Genomic DNA, 17,099 nt, shown 5'->3' with positions numbered 1-17,099 from the left:
CCCATTTGCGTCAGGATAGATTTTCCGCCATTTTGAATTTTCTCCAAAACACACTTTTGGCTCCTCCTCCTACAGATTTTGTCCAAATCTCACAAAAATCGGCACACATGATCTCCAGACCTATCCGATTAAAACACCAACTGCAGAATTTTGATAGTGCGTATCGTTCGGCCGTAATCGTCGTCCGAAGATAGTAGGAGGGGCCTATTTTACAAAAAATGCCATAAATCACGAACGGAATGTCCAATCCATCCCAAATTTGAATCACATGTTGCGGGTCGTTGAATCAACCAAGTACCAAAAGCAATTCTATTTTCATCCATAGGGGGCGCCACAAATGCGAGAAATGTAACCGTTTGTCGCAAAAACATGATTTTTGGGGGCATAAATCCCTTACAATACTTACACATGATCACATGTGTGACTTGAAATTGTAATTGGCTAGCAATATCAGTGGGAGGGGCATATGTAAGCCACTGCGGCAACCACACTTTGCAATTTTTTAAAATTGCGACCTTTCTAGTTTTATTTTACTAGAGTAAGACAAAGTTTGTCCCACTACTAGTCCCACAGTTTTGACTGTACGCACTTGAGCCATATGTCAAATTGACCGTAAAAATCGGGAATCGTGTGCTTGCTCGTTTCTAAGAGAAATGTTGTATAGTTTAATTGATATTAATTTATTAGTGAATTAAATGTCCCCATTGACATGAATGGGAAAATGCGAAAAATCACGTTCAAGTATTTTTTCCTCGGAGACCGTTAGGGCTATAGTTACAAAACTTGGAGGGATAATTCGTAATACTTACTAAAATTAATTAACTTATAATTATATCGGTCGGCCTCATGGTGGTGCTATAACAGCCCACTATACGTTTTGGCTTATAAGTCTTGAACCGTAGGTCGTAAATTCAAAATTCATTTCTCCCTGTATTCCTTGGGCCATGACGCATCTCCCCATATAGGCCACGCCCATTTGCGTCATGATAGATTTTCCGCCATTTTGAATTTTCTCCAAAACACACTTTTTGCTCCTCCTCCTAGAGATTTTGTCAAAATCTCACAAGAATTGGTACACATGATCTCTGGACCTTTCCGATGAAGACACCACAGGCGGAATTTTGATAGTGCGTATCGTTCGGCCGTAATCGGCTTCCGAAGTTAGTGGGATGGGCCTATTTTACAAAAAATGCCTAAAATCCCGAACGAAATGTCCGATCCATCCCAAATTTGAATCACATGTCGCGGGTGGTTAAATCAACCAAGTACCAAAAGCAATTCCATTTTCATCCATAGGGGGCGCCGCAAATGCGAGAAATGTAACCGTTTGTCGCAAAAACATGATTTTTGGGGGATAAATCCCCTCCGAATTACTTACGCATGATCGCAGGGGTGACGCGACATTGTAATTGGCTGGCAATATCAGTGGGAGGGGCATATGTGAGCCACTGCGGCAACCACACTTTGCAATTTTTTAAAATTGCGACCTTTCTAGTTAGTGTGGTTGCCCTAAAGGGCAACCAGACTATTGTAATTGGAACACTTTATTAGTGTGGTTGCCCTAACAGGGCAACCAGACTATTGTAATCGTAACACTTTATTTCTTTTTACTGGAGTAACCTTTTTTTTGACGCACTACTCCACCCACTGTTTTGACTGTACGCACTTGAGCCATATCTCAAATTGACCGGCTTCATCGGGAAGGATGTGCTTGTATTTTTTTAAGAGAAATGTTGTATAGTTTAATTGATATGAATTTATTAGTGAATAGAATTTCCCCATTGACATGAATGGGAAAATGCGATTTTTCGCATTTTCTCACATTCAAGTATTTTTTCCTCAGAGACTGTAAGCACTATAGTTACAAAACTTGGAGGGTAGGTTCATAATAATTACTAAAATTAATCAACGTATAATGTTATCGGTCGGCCTCATGGTGGCGCTATAACAGCCCACTTTACGTTTTGGCTTATAACTCTTGAACCGTAGGTCGTAAAATCTAAATTATTATTTCCCTGGCTTCCTTGGGTCATGACGCATCTCCCCATATAGGCCACGCCCATTTGCGTCATGATAGATTTTCCGCCATTTTGAATTTTCTCCAAAACACACTTTTGGCTCCTCCTCCTACAGATTTTGTCCAAATCTCACAAAAGTCAGCACACATGATCTCCGGACCCATCCGATTACAACACCAACTGCAGAATTTTGGTAGTGCGTGTCGTTCGGCCGTAATCGTCGTCCGAAGATAGTAGGAGGGGCCTATTTTACAAAAAATGCCATAAATCGCGAACAGAATGTCCCATCCATCCCAAATTGTAATCACATGTCGCGGGTGGTTCAATCAACCAAGTTCCAAAAGCAATTCTATTTTCATCCATAGGGGGCGCCGCAAATGCCAAAAAGTGTCACCGTATGGTGCAAAAACATTATTTTTGGGGGATAAATCCCCTCCGAATTACTTACACATGATCGCAGGGGTGACGTGACATTGTAATTGGCTGGCAATATCAGTGGGAGGGGCATATGTAAGCCACTGCGGCAACCACACTTTGCAATTTTTTAAAATTGCGACCTTTCTAGTGTTTTATTGTACCTGTACAAAAAAACTTTGACACACTACTCCTCCCACAGTTTTTGCGGCACACACTCAAGCCATATGTCAAATCGACCGGCTTCATCGGGAATGGTGTGCTTGTATTTTGTTAAGAGATATGTTGTATAGTTTAATTGATATTAATTTATTAGTTAATTATGTATTTAACATTGATTTATAATAGGAAAATGCAACGACTCCCATTCAAGTATTTTTTTCTTGGAGATCGTAAGTGCTACAGTTACAACACTCGGAGGGGAGGTTCATAATAATTATTAAAATTAATTGAATTCATTATTACATCATTCGGCCTCATGGTGGCGCTATAACAGCCCACTTTGCGTTTTTCCCTATAACTCTTGAACCGTAAGTCGTAAAATCAAAATGTCCTTTTCCATGGATTCCTTGGATCATGATGCATTTCCACATATATGCCACGCCCATTTTCGTCAGGGAAAAAAATCCTGCAAATTTGATTTTTCTCCAAAACACACTTTTGGCTCCTCCTCCTACAGATTTTGTCCAAATCTCACAAAATTCGGCACAGATGATCTCCGGACCTATCCGATTAAAACACTAACTGCAGAATTTTGGTAGTGCGTATCGTTCGGCCATAATCGTCGTCCGAAGATAGTAGGAGGGGCCTATTTTACATAAAATGCCATAAATCACGAACAGAATGTCCGATCCATCCCAAATTGTAATCACATGTTGCGGGTGGTTCAATCAACCAAGTTCCAAAAGCAATTCCATTTTCATCCATAGGGGGCGCTGCAAATGCCAAAAATGTAACCGTATGGTGCAAAAACATGATATCCCCTCCAAATTACTTACGCATGATCGCAGGGGTGACGCGACATTGTAATTGGCTGGCAATATCAGTGGGAGGGGCACATGTAAGCCACTGCGGCAACCACACTTTGCAATTTTTTAAAATTGCGACCTTTCTAGTTTATTTTTACTGGAGTAAGACTTTTTTTGACACGCTACTCCTCCCACAGTTTTGACTGTACGCACTTGAGCCATATCTCAAATTGCCCGGCTTCATCGGGAAGGATGTGCTTGTATTTTTTTAAGAGAAATGTTGTATAGTTTAATTGATATTAATGTATTAGTGAATAAAATTTCCCCATTGACATGAATGGGAAAATGCGATTTTTCGCATTTTCTCACATTCAAGTATTTTTTCCTCAGAGACTGTAAGGACTATAGTTACAAAACTTGGAGGGTAGGTTCATAATAATTACTAAAATTAATCAACTTATAATGTTATCGGTCGGCCTCATGGTGGCGCTATAACAGCCCACTTTACGTTTTGGCTTATAACTCTTGAACCGTAGGTCGTAAAATCAAAATTATTTTTTCCCTGGATTTCTTGGGTCATGACGCATCTCCCCATATAGGCCACGCCCATTTGCGTCATGATAGATTTTACGCCATTTTGAACTTTCTCCAAAACACACTTTTTGCTTTTCCTCCTACACATTTTGTCCAAATCTCACAAAAATCAGTACACATGATCTCTGGACCATTCCGATGAAAACACCAACGGCAGAACTTTGATAGTGCGTATCGTTCGGCCGTAATCGGCTTCCAAAGTTAGTGGGAGGGGCCTACTTTACAAAAAACGCCACAAATCACGAACGGAATGTCCAATCCATCCCAAATTTGAATCACTTGTCACGGGTGGGTTACTCAACCCAGAGCCGAAAGCAATTCCATTTTCATCTATAGGGGGCGCCGCAAATGCGAAAAATGTAACCGTGTATCGCAAAAGCATGATTTTTGGGGGATAAATACCTTCCGAATTACTTACGCATGATCACAGGGGTGACGTGACATTGTAATTGTCTGGCAAAATTACTGGGAGGGCTTTTTTTCGTTCATAGGGGGCGCCGCAAATGCGAAAAATGTAACCATTTGTAGCTAAAACATGATTTGGGGGGGATAAATCCCCTCCGAAATACTTACACATGGGGTAACTTGACCGTGTAATTGGCTAGCACAATTATTATTATTATTATTATTATTATTATTATTATTATTATTATTGCCTAGACCAGTCTCATAAAAAAATCTCCCTGGCCTACTGTGTTATCATTATTTATGAAAAATAATCTATGCATACGTTTTTTTGGGGATGAATCCCTTCCCAATTATTTACACACGATCACAGACCTGATTTGACATTGTAATGGACGGCTCTATATCTTATCCGCCGCCAGGGGGCAGTAGCGATAGTTAGGCGTCTGGCACCGTTCAGTCACATTCTATTTACGCGTGTAGAAGAAGAGACCCCCCCCCCCCCCCCCTCGCATATCACTAATGTCAACAACGTCTATTTAAGGGTCTTTAGAAGCATTCATATTTTAATCAGGTGGCGACATGGATTTACTATTGAGCCACTAAACATGCACGCTAGGTTTATCCAGCGCGATTTGAGCCGTAAATACGAGGAAAAAGGCCTACAAAACCTCTTATTCCCACAATGATGATGATAACCCCCCAGCCAAGAGCTAAAGGCGTATTTCTTTCTTTTTAGTTGACTGTTTCACAAAATAATTCTGATGAATTGAACATGGTGGACCATATTGTAAACAAGTGTAATGTATGGTCTCGTCCTTAGTTAAGTTTTTGGATTGAATTGTGCTTGAAATGTACTGTAATTCTGCAAACTGTTAATAAATACTTAAATCGCTTCTGTGAAATGTTGTATCCTGTCTGAAGAGGATACGGAAATGGTCTTCCGTTTGACGACCTGTCTGTGCACAAATAACCGGATACAGTAGGCGGGCTAATGGGGACGGACGGACTGTCACTCAGCCAGACAGACCATATATATACTCTATGAGACAGACACATGTGCGTCTTCACTTTACGGACAATCAATGAACTGAGTACAGCTTGTATGGTAATCAATTCACACTGAGGAGCTGCGTTCCAATTGGCGAATTTTGTTGGCGTTGTTTGAATATTTCTCTCCGTCACTCATTTCTCTCAGACACTGAGCCGACAACAGACGTGTTTTTGAGGGAAACTGACTCGACCCGCCACTGCAACTTCTCTGGATATATCTATTGTGTACAACTGCTATTTTTTGTATTCTTGTTTTGCTGTTTTTTTGTGTGTCCTTTTCTGTGGCTTACAGGAACAAGATCGGAGGTAAGTTCACAACAAATCCTTTTCTTAATCAAAATTGTTTTCTTGGTAAAAAAAAGTTTTCAAACCACCTAGTTTGACCGTCATAACCACACACACACACACACACACACACACACCAGCTAACGCCACCGGCATAACCAGTACACCACACACCAATGCTGCTTTGTGTTGTATTGAAACTTGGTTTGAAGACGTCGTCTTGGTAAAATAACCAAGCTACAACCTTCACACTGCACAGCTAATTAAAGACACTGGTAATGGCAGTGTTTTTGTTGACTGTGTGTGGTGTGTGTGTGTGTGTGTGTGTGTGTGGTTAATCCATCGTCTACACGCCATAATCATTTTTGCATGGCCGCATCAGACCTCATCCGACGTTATAAACAATTAAATCCATGTAGGAGTTAGAACGTGTTGTAAAAAAAAAAGAGAATAATTCGGTCGTCGCCACGTTGCCTCAGAATTCTCTAGCGTAACTACTTTGAGAATAACAGCGGAGTGCTGATAATGGTTAACAGACGGTAACACTGAGTGTCTGTCACTGTATCCTCCCACGCATACTAACGCGGACCCCCGCGCCGAACTCCGCGGACCCCCCCCCCCGTACTCCGCGGACCCCCCCCCCCCCCCGTGTGTGTGTGTGTGTGTGTGTGTGTGACAGGTGGTTGTGTGTGACTGGTGGTTGTGTGTGTGTGTGTGTGTGTGTGTGACTGGTGGTTGTGTGTACTAAACATGGTGTGTTCACTGTGGGTGAACTGCATGGGCATTGGTTGTATAACATGGTGTTAACCTGGCTCCTTAAGGGAGTTCCAGGGGGTCCCCAGCAAAATGATAGTTTGGAACCAAATGCACGCTTATGGGTCTGTAACTCTGAGAGTGTACAAATGGAACCAGGGTCCATTTGGTTCCATGTTGTACAGTCAGAGTTCAATTAACATTGATTTTTGAGTGGCGCAACCACTCCAACGAACAGCAATGTCCGTGTCCGTGTGTTCACCTATGTGACTACCTATGTGACTATGTCACTATGAGCACGAGTACCAATGACTACCACAAGTGGCGCTGTTGTGCCAGAAATGGAGAGAGAGAGAGAGATAGTGCTGCACTTCTGCCTGCTAATGAGAGACAGAGGGGGGGGGGGGAGTTGCACCACTCAGTTCACACAGGTGTGATTTTTACAATATAAATTGGGGGTCCCAGAGATAGAAATGCCATTAAATGGGGGTCGGTAGACTAATGCAATAAATGAAACGGGTTGAGAATCACTGCTAGAGCCATACAATTCTTCTCTTATGGGGGTCCCTGCCCTGGGCCTGGCATATATTTTCAAATGAGGGTCCGTGGGCTAATTGGTGTGAGTTTGGGAACCACTGCTCTACTGGGTTTAGTTGGTTGCACTGGACACTGGTTCTATAACCAGGTGGCTTGTTAGGCTGTTCTGATTTCTTTCTATACCAAAGGTCTACGTTGTGCAAAAGGGAGCTTGTAGATCTGCTACTTTCAGCAAATGTTCCCCTCAGAATGGTGATGCTAGCTAATTAATTATGTAAAAAACAAATATACGTATGTTGGGCTGTTCTGTGTGATATTTTTTTCTATACCAGGGGTCAGTCACTGTACCCGCACTATCCCATGCATAACTGGGCATTGGTTGTATAACCCATTCTGGGCGGTAACCCCTTTTGGTGTTTTAAGCATTGTTATACTTTAGCTGTTGAAAAATAGCAGATCTACAAGCTCATAGCAAGCTTGTAGATCTGCTATTTTTGAAAAATCGTGAAAATGTGGTGCAAATCCTTATATATTCTATCAGAGCGAATGTTTTTAACTCAAATCTTTGATTCTGGGAGGTCCCTGGAACAACATATTTTCAGATCGGGGTCAGAAAACTGTTTAAATTTAGAGGGCATTTGTAGAATCATCCTCAGGTCTAAAAGGGGTAACCTGGTGTTGGTTATAAAGTTTGTTGTTTCTTGTTGTACTCTACTGTAGTGGGTCCCAAAGTGGGGTCCGGGGACCCCCAGGGGTCCTTGAGGGAGTTCCAGGGGGTCCCCAGCAAAATGATAGTTTGGAACCAAATGGACTCTTATGTGTCTGTAGCTCTGAGTGTACAAATGGACCCGTAACAAATGGAACCAAATGGACCCGTTACGGGTCCATTTGGTTACATTTGTGCTCTCAGAGTTAAATGAACATTGATTTTACAATATAAATTGGGCGTCCCAAAGTGGGGTCCGGGGACCCCCAGGGGTCCTTGAGGGAGTTCCAGTGGGTCCCCAGCAAAATGATAATTTGGAACCAAATGGACCCTTATGGGTCTAACTCTGAGAGTATACAAATGGAACCAAATGAACCCATTAGGCTCCACTTGGGTCCATTTGCAATTCATTAACATTGTTTTCACAATATAAATTGGTGGTCCCAGAGATAGAAATGCCATTAAATGGGGGTTTGTAGACTAATGCATGTCAAACTGGGGGTCCTTGAAATGAAATGGGTTGAGAATCACTGCTAGGGCTGTAAAAAAAAATCTTCTTATGGAGTTATGGGGGTCCCTGGCATATATTTTCAAATGAGGGTCCGCAGGCTAATTGGTGTGAATTTGGAAGTCCTTGACATGAAAACGTTTGGAAACCACTGCTCTACTGGGTTTAGTTGGTTGAAGAACAGGACACTGGTTCTATAACCAGGTGGCTTTTTGGGATGTTCTGATATCGGTGTGATATTTATTTGAGTGGTGCAAATGGCTGGGTGCCTGCCTGGCTGGGTGGGTGTGTCTGAGCACGAAAACAGCATGGTTGTTTTTCACCACCTGTGCGCAACCCAACACACACACATATTAACTGTATATATGGTGATTTCGGGTGTGCCAGTACAGTACAGTACAGTAGAGGGACCCCCACACGGTAAATCTGTCACTTCTCAACTGTTTCGGACACGGGGCGGCTCACCAGAATCGGGCCGGCACCCTGGGTGCGTTCCTGTGGGTCAGGAACTTGCCCCCCTGGGGACCCCCACACGGAGTTGCACCACTCACTTCACACGGGTGTGATTTTTCTATACCAGGGGTCTAGGTTGTGCTAAAAGGAGCGTGTAGATCTGTTACTTTGTACAAAAAATATATATATGTTGGGCTGTTCTGATATCAGAGTGATATTTCTTTCCAGCGATCTGGGTTGTGCAAAAGGGAACTTGAAGATCTGCTACTTTCAGCAAATGTTCCCTTCAGAATGCGGATGATGGCTAATTGTTAATGATGCAATCATGTCACCCTCCGGGGGTCATGGAATGCAATACTGTACTCAGTACTGCAGTACTTAAACTTTTTCATGTCAAGGACCCCCAAATTGCATACAGACCCCCATTTTAAAATATATGCCAGGGAAGGCACCCCCAAACGAGAAGATCTTTACAGCTTGAGCAGTGGTTCTCAACCATTTCAATGTCAAGGACCTGGGGGTCTGAGGCCTAATGCATGTCAAACTAGCATGTCACACACCTAAGATAGCAGACCGAGGAGCTCACAGCGTCGTGGATGATACGTCGTGTGAGCCCTTGTGCTATGTTTGTAAAACATTTATACTGCGCAGCAGCGCCTCGTGAAATAGACCAGTGGCAGTGTTGTTTTTGTTGAAAACTATGACCGAGGTGTGTGTGTGTGTGTGTGTGTGTGTGTGTGTGTGTGTGTGTGTGTGTGTGTGTGTGTGTGTGTGTGTGTGTGTGTGTGTGTGTGTGTGTGTGTGTGTGTGTGTTGGGTTCAGTGTGGTTGAACTAAACATATGGATGCTGCTGCATACGTTGTGTTGCTTAAATGACTGCATAGTTGCGTTCTCAACAGTTGCGCAGCAAAACACAAAAGGAAAAAAATCCATCGACACATTGATTTGCGGTCTCGACTTATTTGCCAAATATGAGTCGTTTCACATCCCTACTACATACGCCTTGTAAGCTTGTACATCTGCTATGTTTGTAAAATATTTTGGTGTGTGTGTGTGTGTGTGTGGGGTACTGCAGTGGTTCTTAAACCTTTTCATATCAAGGACCCCCAAATTGATACAGACCAACATTTGAAAATATATGCCAGTGCAGCAACACCCATACAAGATTCGTATGGCTCAGTGATTCTCAATTATTTGAATTTCAAGGACCTGGGGTCCAAGGCCTAATCCATGTCAAACTAGTCCCAGGCCTAATAGATGTCAAACTGGCATGTATTAGGCCTTGACTTGGACCCCCATTTAATGACATTTCTCTGGCACCCCAATCTATATTGTAAAACCAATGTCAATTTAACTGTGTACAAATGGACCCAGTGGCCATTTGTATGTTCTCAGATATACAGATACAAGGGACCATCTGCTTCCAGTCTATATATTTTAGCTGGGGACCCCCTGGAACTTCCTCAAGGACCCATGGGGGTCTCTGGACCCCACTTTGACAACCACTGCAGTACTGTACTCTAACATTGTTGAAGTAGGACTCATCAAATGTCCCTGCGACCCATCTAACAGACCACCCCTGAGTCCCAGGACCTATTACATTGAAAACCTATTTACATCACTGTGAAGACTCGTGTAATAATGTTATACTATACTCTAACTGTGTGTGTGTGTGTGTGTGTGTGTGTGTGTGTGTGTGTGTGTGTGTGTGTGTGTGTGTGTGTGTGTGTGTGTGTGTGTGTGTGTGTGTCAAATTACAGTTCCAGAGAGGGAGACACTGGTCACCACAGGCTGTGGTGACCCGGACTGGTCCGTCACTAGGTTTGTCACTTTTGTATTGTTAGCAAATGGACACTTCTTTGACATCATTCAGTTAATTGTAAAGAATCCTAAAGCAAAAATCTTGGCCACTTGCTCACTCACACTCGGTCACTCCAGCATGGCAGTGTTATGGTGAAATTGATGACCTATGTGACCTGATGACCTATGTGACCATCTTATGGACTTCACATAACTTACATGGAGGTCTTTAAATATGTCTCCTAAATACTGTTACATTGAACTCTGCTAATTAACAAACCACGATGATTGATGTTAGGACATTGACCTTATGTGATGTCTACTCTAGTTTACATAATGGGACATGCCTCCATGCCACTACATGTTATTAGCTTTCAACACTTCACCACTTTAATTGCATCCTGTGTCCACACATTTTACAAATGTTACCTTCCTACTCTTAGAAATAAATTGTAACGTTAGTTAGTGGTTGCACTACTAAATTCAGTTTGTCATTGGGGTTGCTTTTTTGTGTTATACGGTAATACCACATTGCTATTCTAATTTTGCCTATTTCATTTACTGCTTAGGTCATCACATCTGAACAGCTACACCAGTGACTTCATATATAACGGTAAGAAAGTTCATTCTTGGTTAGTTAGAGACTACATATAGTAACGGTAAGTAATTTCATTCTTGGTTAGTTCGCGACTACATATATTTAACGGTAAGTTCATTCTTGGTTAGTTAGAGAGTACATATATGTAACGGTAAGTAAGTTAATTCTTGGTTACAGACTGCATATTTACAGGTAAATTGTGATTTTTAACACGTTTAGATCTAGTCATTATTTTGTCACATAACATTGTGACATCATGCCTCGTCCAAAGCAGAGATCTGCGGCTAAAAAGAAGTTCTGGGCTAATAGCCCTGCTAAGGCCAACCTTTCACAATCACCAAACGGTAGCGCTTCAGTCGAGGAAGTCGATGAGAAGAAACAGGAGACCATTTCTCCACTCGTGCAGCCTTCTCCAAAAAAAGCTCGGCATGCCATTGACCTTTCCAACAGGGACCCTGTGCATGAACCACTCATTCAACCATCTGCTGTGATCTCTGTGCAAGCATCCAGAAGCCAGGCTCATAATTTATATCCCAATTTTTCAAGGAATAAGCAGTGTACATGCATGTCTCTCACATTTCTGGCACAGCAAAATGAGGGACTTGAGTTGAGGAGGGATGATCTCAACAAGATACTGGACATGGGCGACCGTCTGTATAGAAGAACAATCAATAGACTAAAAAGACGGAACCTGTTTCAGAGCAAATTCCTGTCGATGGAGGAAACGCCTCTCGATGTGGAAACGGAACACAATCACTACTCTGTGATCAAATCGAATGTGGAGACGGGATACATGAGAGAAGCAGGAGATACTAGACAGCAGCATTGGTTGCTGAATCTTCATGCAAGACTCCAGTGTTTGTCTGCAGATGTGACACATGCACTGCTTACAATATCGCCATACACAATTGCTGTATTTAGAGACGCGTCGGGAAGATATGGCATGTTTGACCCGCACAGCAGAAATGATGATGGCCTACCTTTAGCTCCGTGGAAAGGAGGAACAGCAGTAATGATGACCTTCACTCACTTGGATGATCTAATTGCTAAAATTGACCATCTAACTGTCAGCGTACATTCCATACCGATTGACAGAATGCTGTTTGACTTCATGCCAGTGACATTTGTACAGACAAATGCCCCATCACCCCATGTAGAGACAAATGCCCCGTCACCCTCAACTAGCAGACATGAAACAAACACTGGGCCATCAAGCACCAAGCCTTCTCTGCAGTCAGGCATTTCATCACCCACAGAAGTGGGGTCCAACACTTCATCTGACACTTTTCACAAACTGAACAAACGCCGGCGACGGAAACTGAGCAGAAAAACAGGTTCACAGAAACCAACAACTCGAAGACAGACAAACACAATTGAAGATATTAGGGCCAGGAATAAGGAATATATCCGGAAGTACAGGGCAAAGAGGTGCATCATAGATACAGAATTCAAGGCTAAGCAAAAAGGATACAACAGCGCATACTTCCAAAGCAAATACAGCAAAGATCTGGATTTCAAAGGGAAGGAACTGCAGAAGCACAAGTACAGGTACAAGATGGATGAGGTGTTCAGAGAGAAGCGCAAGGCATTTAGCAAGGCATATGACAACAGTAGGTATCATACAGATGAGAAGTTCAGGGGGAAGCGCAAGGCATTTAGCAAGGCATATGTCAACAGGAGGTTCCATGTAGATGAGGAGTTCAGGGAAAAGCTCAGGCAACACATGAAGTTTTACATGGCCCACAAATGCAAAACAGACGCGTTCTTCAAGATGCGCCGTGACATGCGCCAAGCCTTGAAGTTAAAAAGAAGGTACATGGAGTTATGTCGAGTGCAGCTCAGACTGCGCGTTGAAGACAACAAGAGGCGAGTAGAAGATAGGCGCGTTGAAAAGGAAGCAAGGAAAGCTTTACAAGAAAAGCAGCTCCAAGACTGCTGTATAGCGAAATTCCACGCAGACATAGAAGATGGACCAACATTTGTGTGCACAACGTGCCACCGGGCGCTGTTCTCTGGTCAAGTGGACCCTTGTCATCGGGAAAAGTACAAGACAAACCCTGACGTAGTTGCAGCATGCTTGACTGGAAAATATGTTCATTTCTGTGACGATGAATGCGGAGGCCCAGAAGATTGCACTGTACCCAAAGAAAGACATAGAGAGTGGATATGTAAATGCTGTCACAGAATTGTACTAGCAGGAAGAATGCCAGACATAGCTGTTGCAAACAACTTGGAGCTAGCAGCCATTCCTCCAGAGCTTTGCCAACTGAATGTTCTGGAAAGACAAATGACAGCATTAGACATCCCATTTGCCAAGATTCTCACTCTCCCTAAAGGCAAACAAGGAGCTGTACATGGTGCTGTGGTGTGTGTACCATCAAACGTGGAAACCACCATAAACGCCTTACCCAGAAGGCTCGACTCATCTGGTTTGTACAGAGTGAAGCTGAAGCGACGTATGCGGTACAAAGGCCATCATTTGTTTCACACTGTCAATGTGAGGAATGTGGTTTTGGCTCTGAGGAAACTCATCGAGACACACCCCGACTACAGGAACATCACAATCCGAGACGAGGACGACATCAGTGGTGAAGCTGTGGTAGACCCGCTTGAAGAACTACCCGCTTCTGAACAGACGGCCACAGACGACGGCATGGACAGTTGTGATGAGGCCGAAATGATGGAAGTGGCTGATTCTACGGAAGCTCTCGACTCATCACGGACAGTGGATCAGCATCCACCCAGTGCTGAGGATGAGCAAGATGTGCTGAGACCTGGACATGGCCTAGACAGTTGCCTGCAACCGGACGACATTGGGCAGGACATGATGACATATGGAGATGGCATATTCACCATAGCCCCAGCGGAAGGAAACAAGCCTGTCAGCTACAGCACAGTCCCTAACCTCGAAGCAAAGGCCTTCCCGACATTGTTTCCCACTGGAGAGAACACGTTTGATCGGAAGAGAAGGGTCAAACTGTCCCCAAGCAGGTACTTCAACGCGAGACTTTTCGGTGTTGACGCACGTTTTGCAAGAGACCAAACCTATCTCTTCTTTGCACAGTTTGTCTCAGAGACACACTTGGCAAAAAACACCATCTCAATCCAATTGAGAAAAGGCAAACCCAAAACCAAAGATGGTCGCCGGATCAACAACAAGATGTTGCAGAACAAGTCTGAAGTCGAGCGACTGGTCAAAAACCGCGACGCAACAAGATTCATGTCGCCAATGAGGGGGACTCCAGCTTACTGGCAGAAGACCATGTTGGATTTGTTTGCCATGGTCCGTCAGATAGGTCCACCCACCTTCTTTTTGACCATAAGTGCTGCAGAGTTCAGATGGCCGGAGGTTATAAAGGCAATCAAAGCACAGCAAGGCCAAATAGTGGACTTCGACAAGCTGGACTGGAATGACAAATGCGACATCCTCAGAAGCAATGCAGTGACGACCATGCGCATGTTTGACAAGCGAGTTAGTTCGTATTATAGAAACGTGCTGTTTGATAAGGAGGCTCTTCCAATTGGACGCGTCATCGATTGGTTCCATCGCGTGGAATTCCAAGCAAGAGGGTCCCCCCATTTGCATTGTTTAATGTGGATAGCCGACGCCCCCGTATATGGAGAAGACTCGGACGAGAAGATTTGCGAGTTTGCAGACCGCTACATTAAGTGCCAGCTGCCTGATCCGAACGAAGATCCCATACTCTACAAAATTGTCACAGAGGTTCAGATGCACAGCAGAAACCATACCAAATCGTGTAGGAAAGGTCGCAAGACATGCAGGTTTGGATTCCCAAAACCACCAGTGGACAAAACGTGGATCACAAACCCGACGCCAGTTGATCCAATTCAGGAAGAACTTGAAAAAGATTTGGATGATGGCGCAACGGCTGGAAATGATGCAGCAAATAAGAGTGCAAGAAAGGAGGCAAAGGACGGTGCAAAAGGCTTAGGCAAAAAACGGACGGCACAGACGCAAGCTTCTATGGCCAAACTCAAACCACTGTTTGATATGCTGATTGATGGCACATCAGAAGTGACTGACCTAGCGGACTTGCTGGCAAAGTGCAATTTGACTCGGGAAGAGTACAATGCCTCTCTTCAAGACATGAGGAAGACACATGTCCTCTTGATGAAGCGTGGAGTGAAGGACGGCTTTGTGAATAACTACAACCCAGTTTTGCTGAAGGCCTGGAATGCGAACATGGATATCCAGTTTGTCCTGGACCACTATGTCTGCATCTCCTACATGCTGTCCTACATATCCAAGGCCGAAAGTGAGATGGGCGAACTTCTCAAGCAAGTAGTGGTTGGAATAGACCCCACGAAAGTGAGCGAGAGGGATGCAATGAACCAACTGGTTCACTCCTATGTCAAAAACAGACAGGTTAGCGCACAGGAGGCAGTCGCCCGGACTTGCAGTTTGCATTTGAAGAAATGCTCCCGGCAAGTTATCTTCCTCCCCACGGATGACAATGCCATGAGAATGAGCCTCCCGCTCAGCACGCTGCAGAAAAGACCAGACGATTCAGAACACGTATGGATGACACATTGTCTGGACAGATACAATGTCAGACCCAAATCCCCCGAGTTTGACAACATGTGTCTAGCTGAATTTGCATCCGACTACAGGGTTGTGTACGGTGACGAAGCTACACAGAAGGATTGCGTAAAGCTCTCCGACAACATGGGAACCATGAGGAAGCGCAAAAAGGTTGGCTACCCCGCAGTCATCAGATATGCGAAATTTTCGGACCAGAAGGAACCCGAAAAATACTATGGCACCCTGCTTAAAGTCTACCTTCCCCATCGCTACCAAACATCGCTGAAAACCGAAACCTTCCCCTCCTACACAGAGTTCTACCACAACGCGTCTGTGAGATTACCTGGAACAGATGAGGTTTGGGGAGCCAATATAATTGTTGCTAGGAACAGGAAGAAGTTCGAGAAACACAGTGAATCGATCGAAGAAGCCATGGAGGAGTTCCTGAAGAATGGCCCTGCTGAAGACGCGTGGGCCGACATTGCAGCAGAAAATGAGCTCGATCGATTGGAATGTCTTGCCCAACAAGATGAAATTCCGCTGGATGATGAGGAACGAGACGACGTGCCAGAGTTCAGTGCTCAAGACGTGCCTAATATTGGACATGTTGCTGTATCGGCCCCACAGGTGAGCCTGGATCATCTGCTCACTATGTGTCGAAACCTCAACCAGACACAAGCCTCCATTTTTCACTCTGTACGTGACTGGTGCTTGAAGAGCGTGAACGAGCAGAACCCCGACCCGTTCTTTTACTTTGTCACTGGAGGTGCTGGAACTGGCAAATCACACATGATAAGGTGCGTCTACGGTGAAGGAACAAGAATTCTCCGTCGACTCCCCAGACTGTTTGAAGACACTGATCCATCTACGCCCACAGTGCTGCTGTCTGCGTTCACTGGAACTGCAGCATACAACATCTCAGGGAACACTCTGCACTCCCTGTTGAAGTTGCCAAGAAGCCTCAAACCCCCCTACACAGGCTTGGGAAATAGATTGGATGACATGCGAGCGAAGCTGGGGAATGCGCAGATCATCGTCATTGATGAGGTGTCGATGATTTCCAAAGACTTGTTTGCCTTCGTCCACTGGAGACTGCAAGAGATTAAAGGCAGCAAGATGCCATTCGGAGGCATGTCTGTGCTTGCAGTAGGTGACTTTCACCAGCTCCCTCCAACGTCACAAGGGAAACCGCTCTGCGTGCTCGAGGAATGCAAACCGGACCTTTTGCACGAACACTTTCAGATGATCACGTTGACGGAGATCATGCGACAGAAAGATGATGTGCCCTACGCAGAACTTCTCAATCGGCTGAGAGTCAAAGGGAAGAAGGATCCGCTGAGTGTTGCAGACAAAGATCTTCTTGCTCAGAGAGTGACTGAGCGTCACCTTTGTCCCAAGGATGTTGTGCACATCTTCGCAACCAACAAAGAAGTTGCGGCACACAACATCAAGTCCTTGTCTGAG

At 44.2% G+C, this 17,099-nt stretch overlaps 1 protein-coding gene across 1 annotated transcript; it reads left to right on the top strand.

The window, feature by feature from the left end:
- Window positions 1-5,612: 5,612 nt before the first annotated feature.
- On the top strand, window positions 5,613-17,092 carry LOC306918124 (uncharacterized protein; the record flags this gene model as incomplete). Its single annotated transcript, XM_079531004.1, has 3 exons — window positions 5,613-5,758; window positions 10,455-10,515; window positions 11,064-17,092. A coding segment is annotated over exon 3 (5,744 nt), but the record flags the coding sequence as incomplete, so codon positions are not given.
- Between the last annotated feature and the right edge of the window lie 7 nt (window positions 17,093-17,099).

The sequence above is a fragment of the Electrona antarctica genome (assembly GCF_951216825.1).
Source record: "Electrona antarctica genome assembly, contig: scaffold_349, whole genome shotgun sequence".
NCBI classification, from domain to species: Eukaryota; Metazoa; Chordata; class Actinopteri; order Myctophiformes; family Myctophidae; genus Electrona; species Electrona antarctica.
The sequence above is the reverse complement of the archived record's forward strand: the minus strand, read 5'-3'. Positions and strand labels throughout refer to the sequence as shown.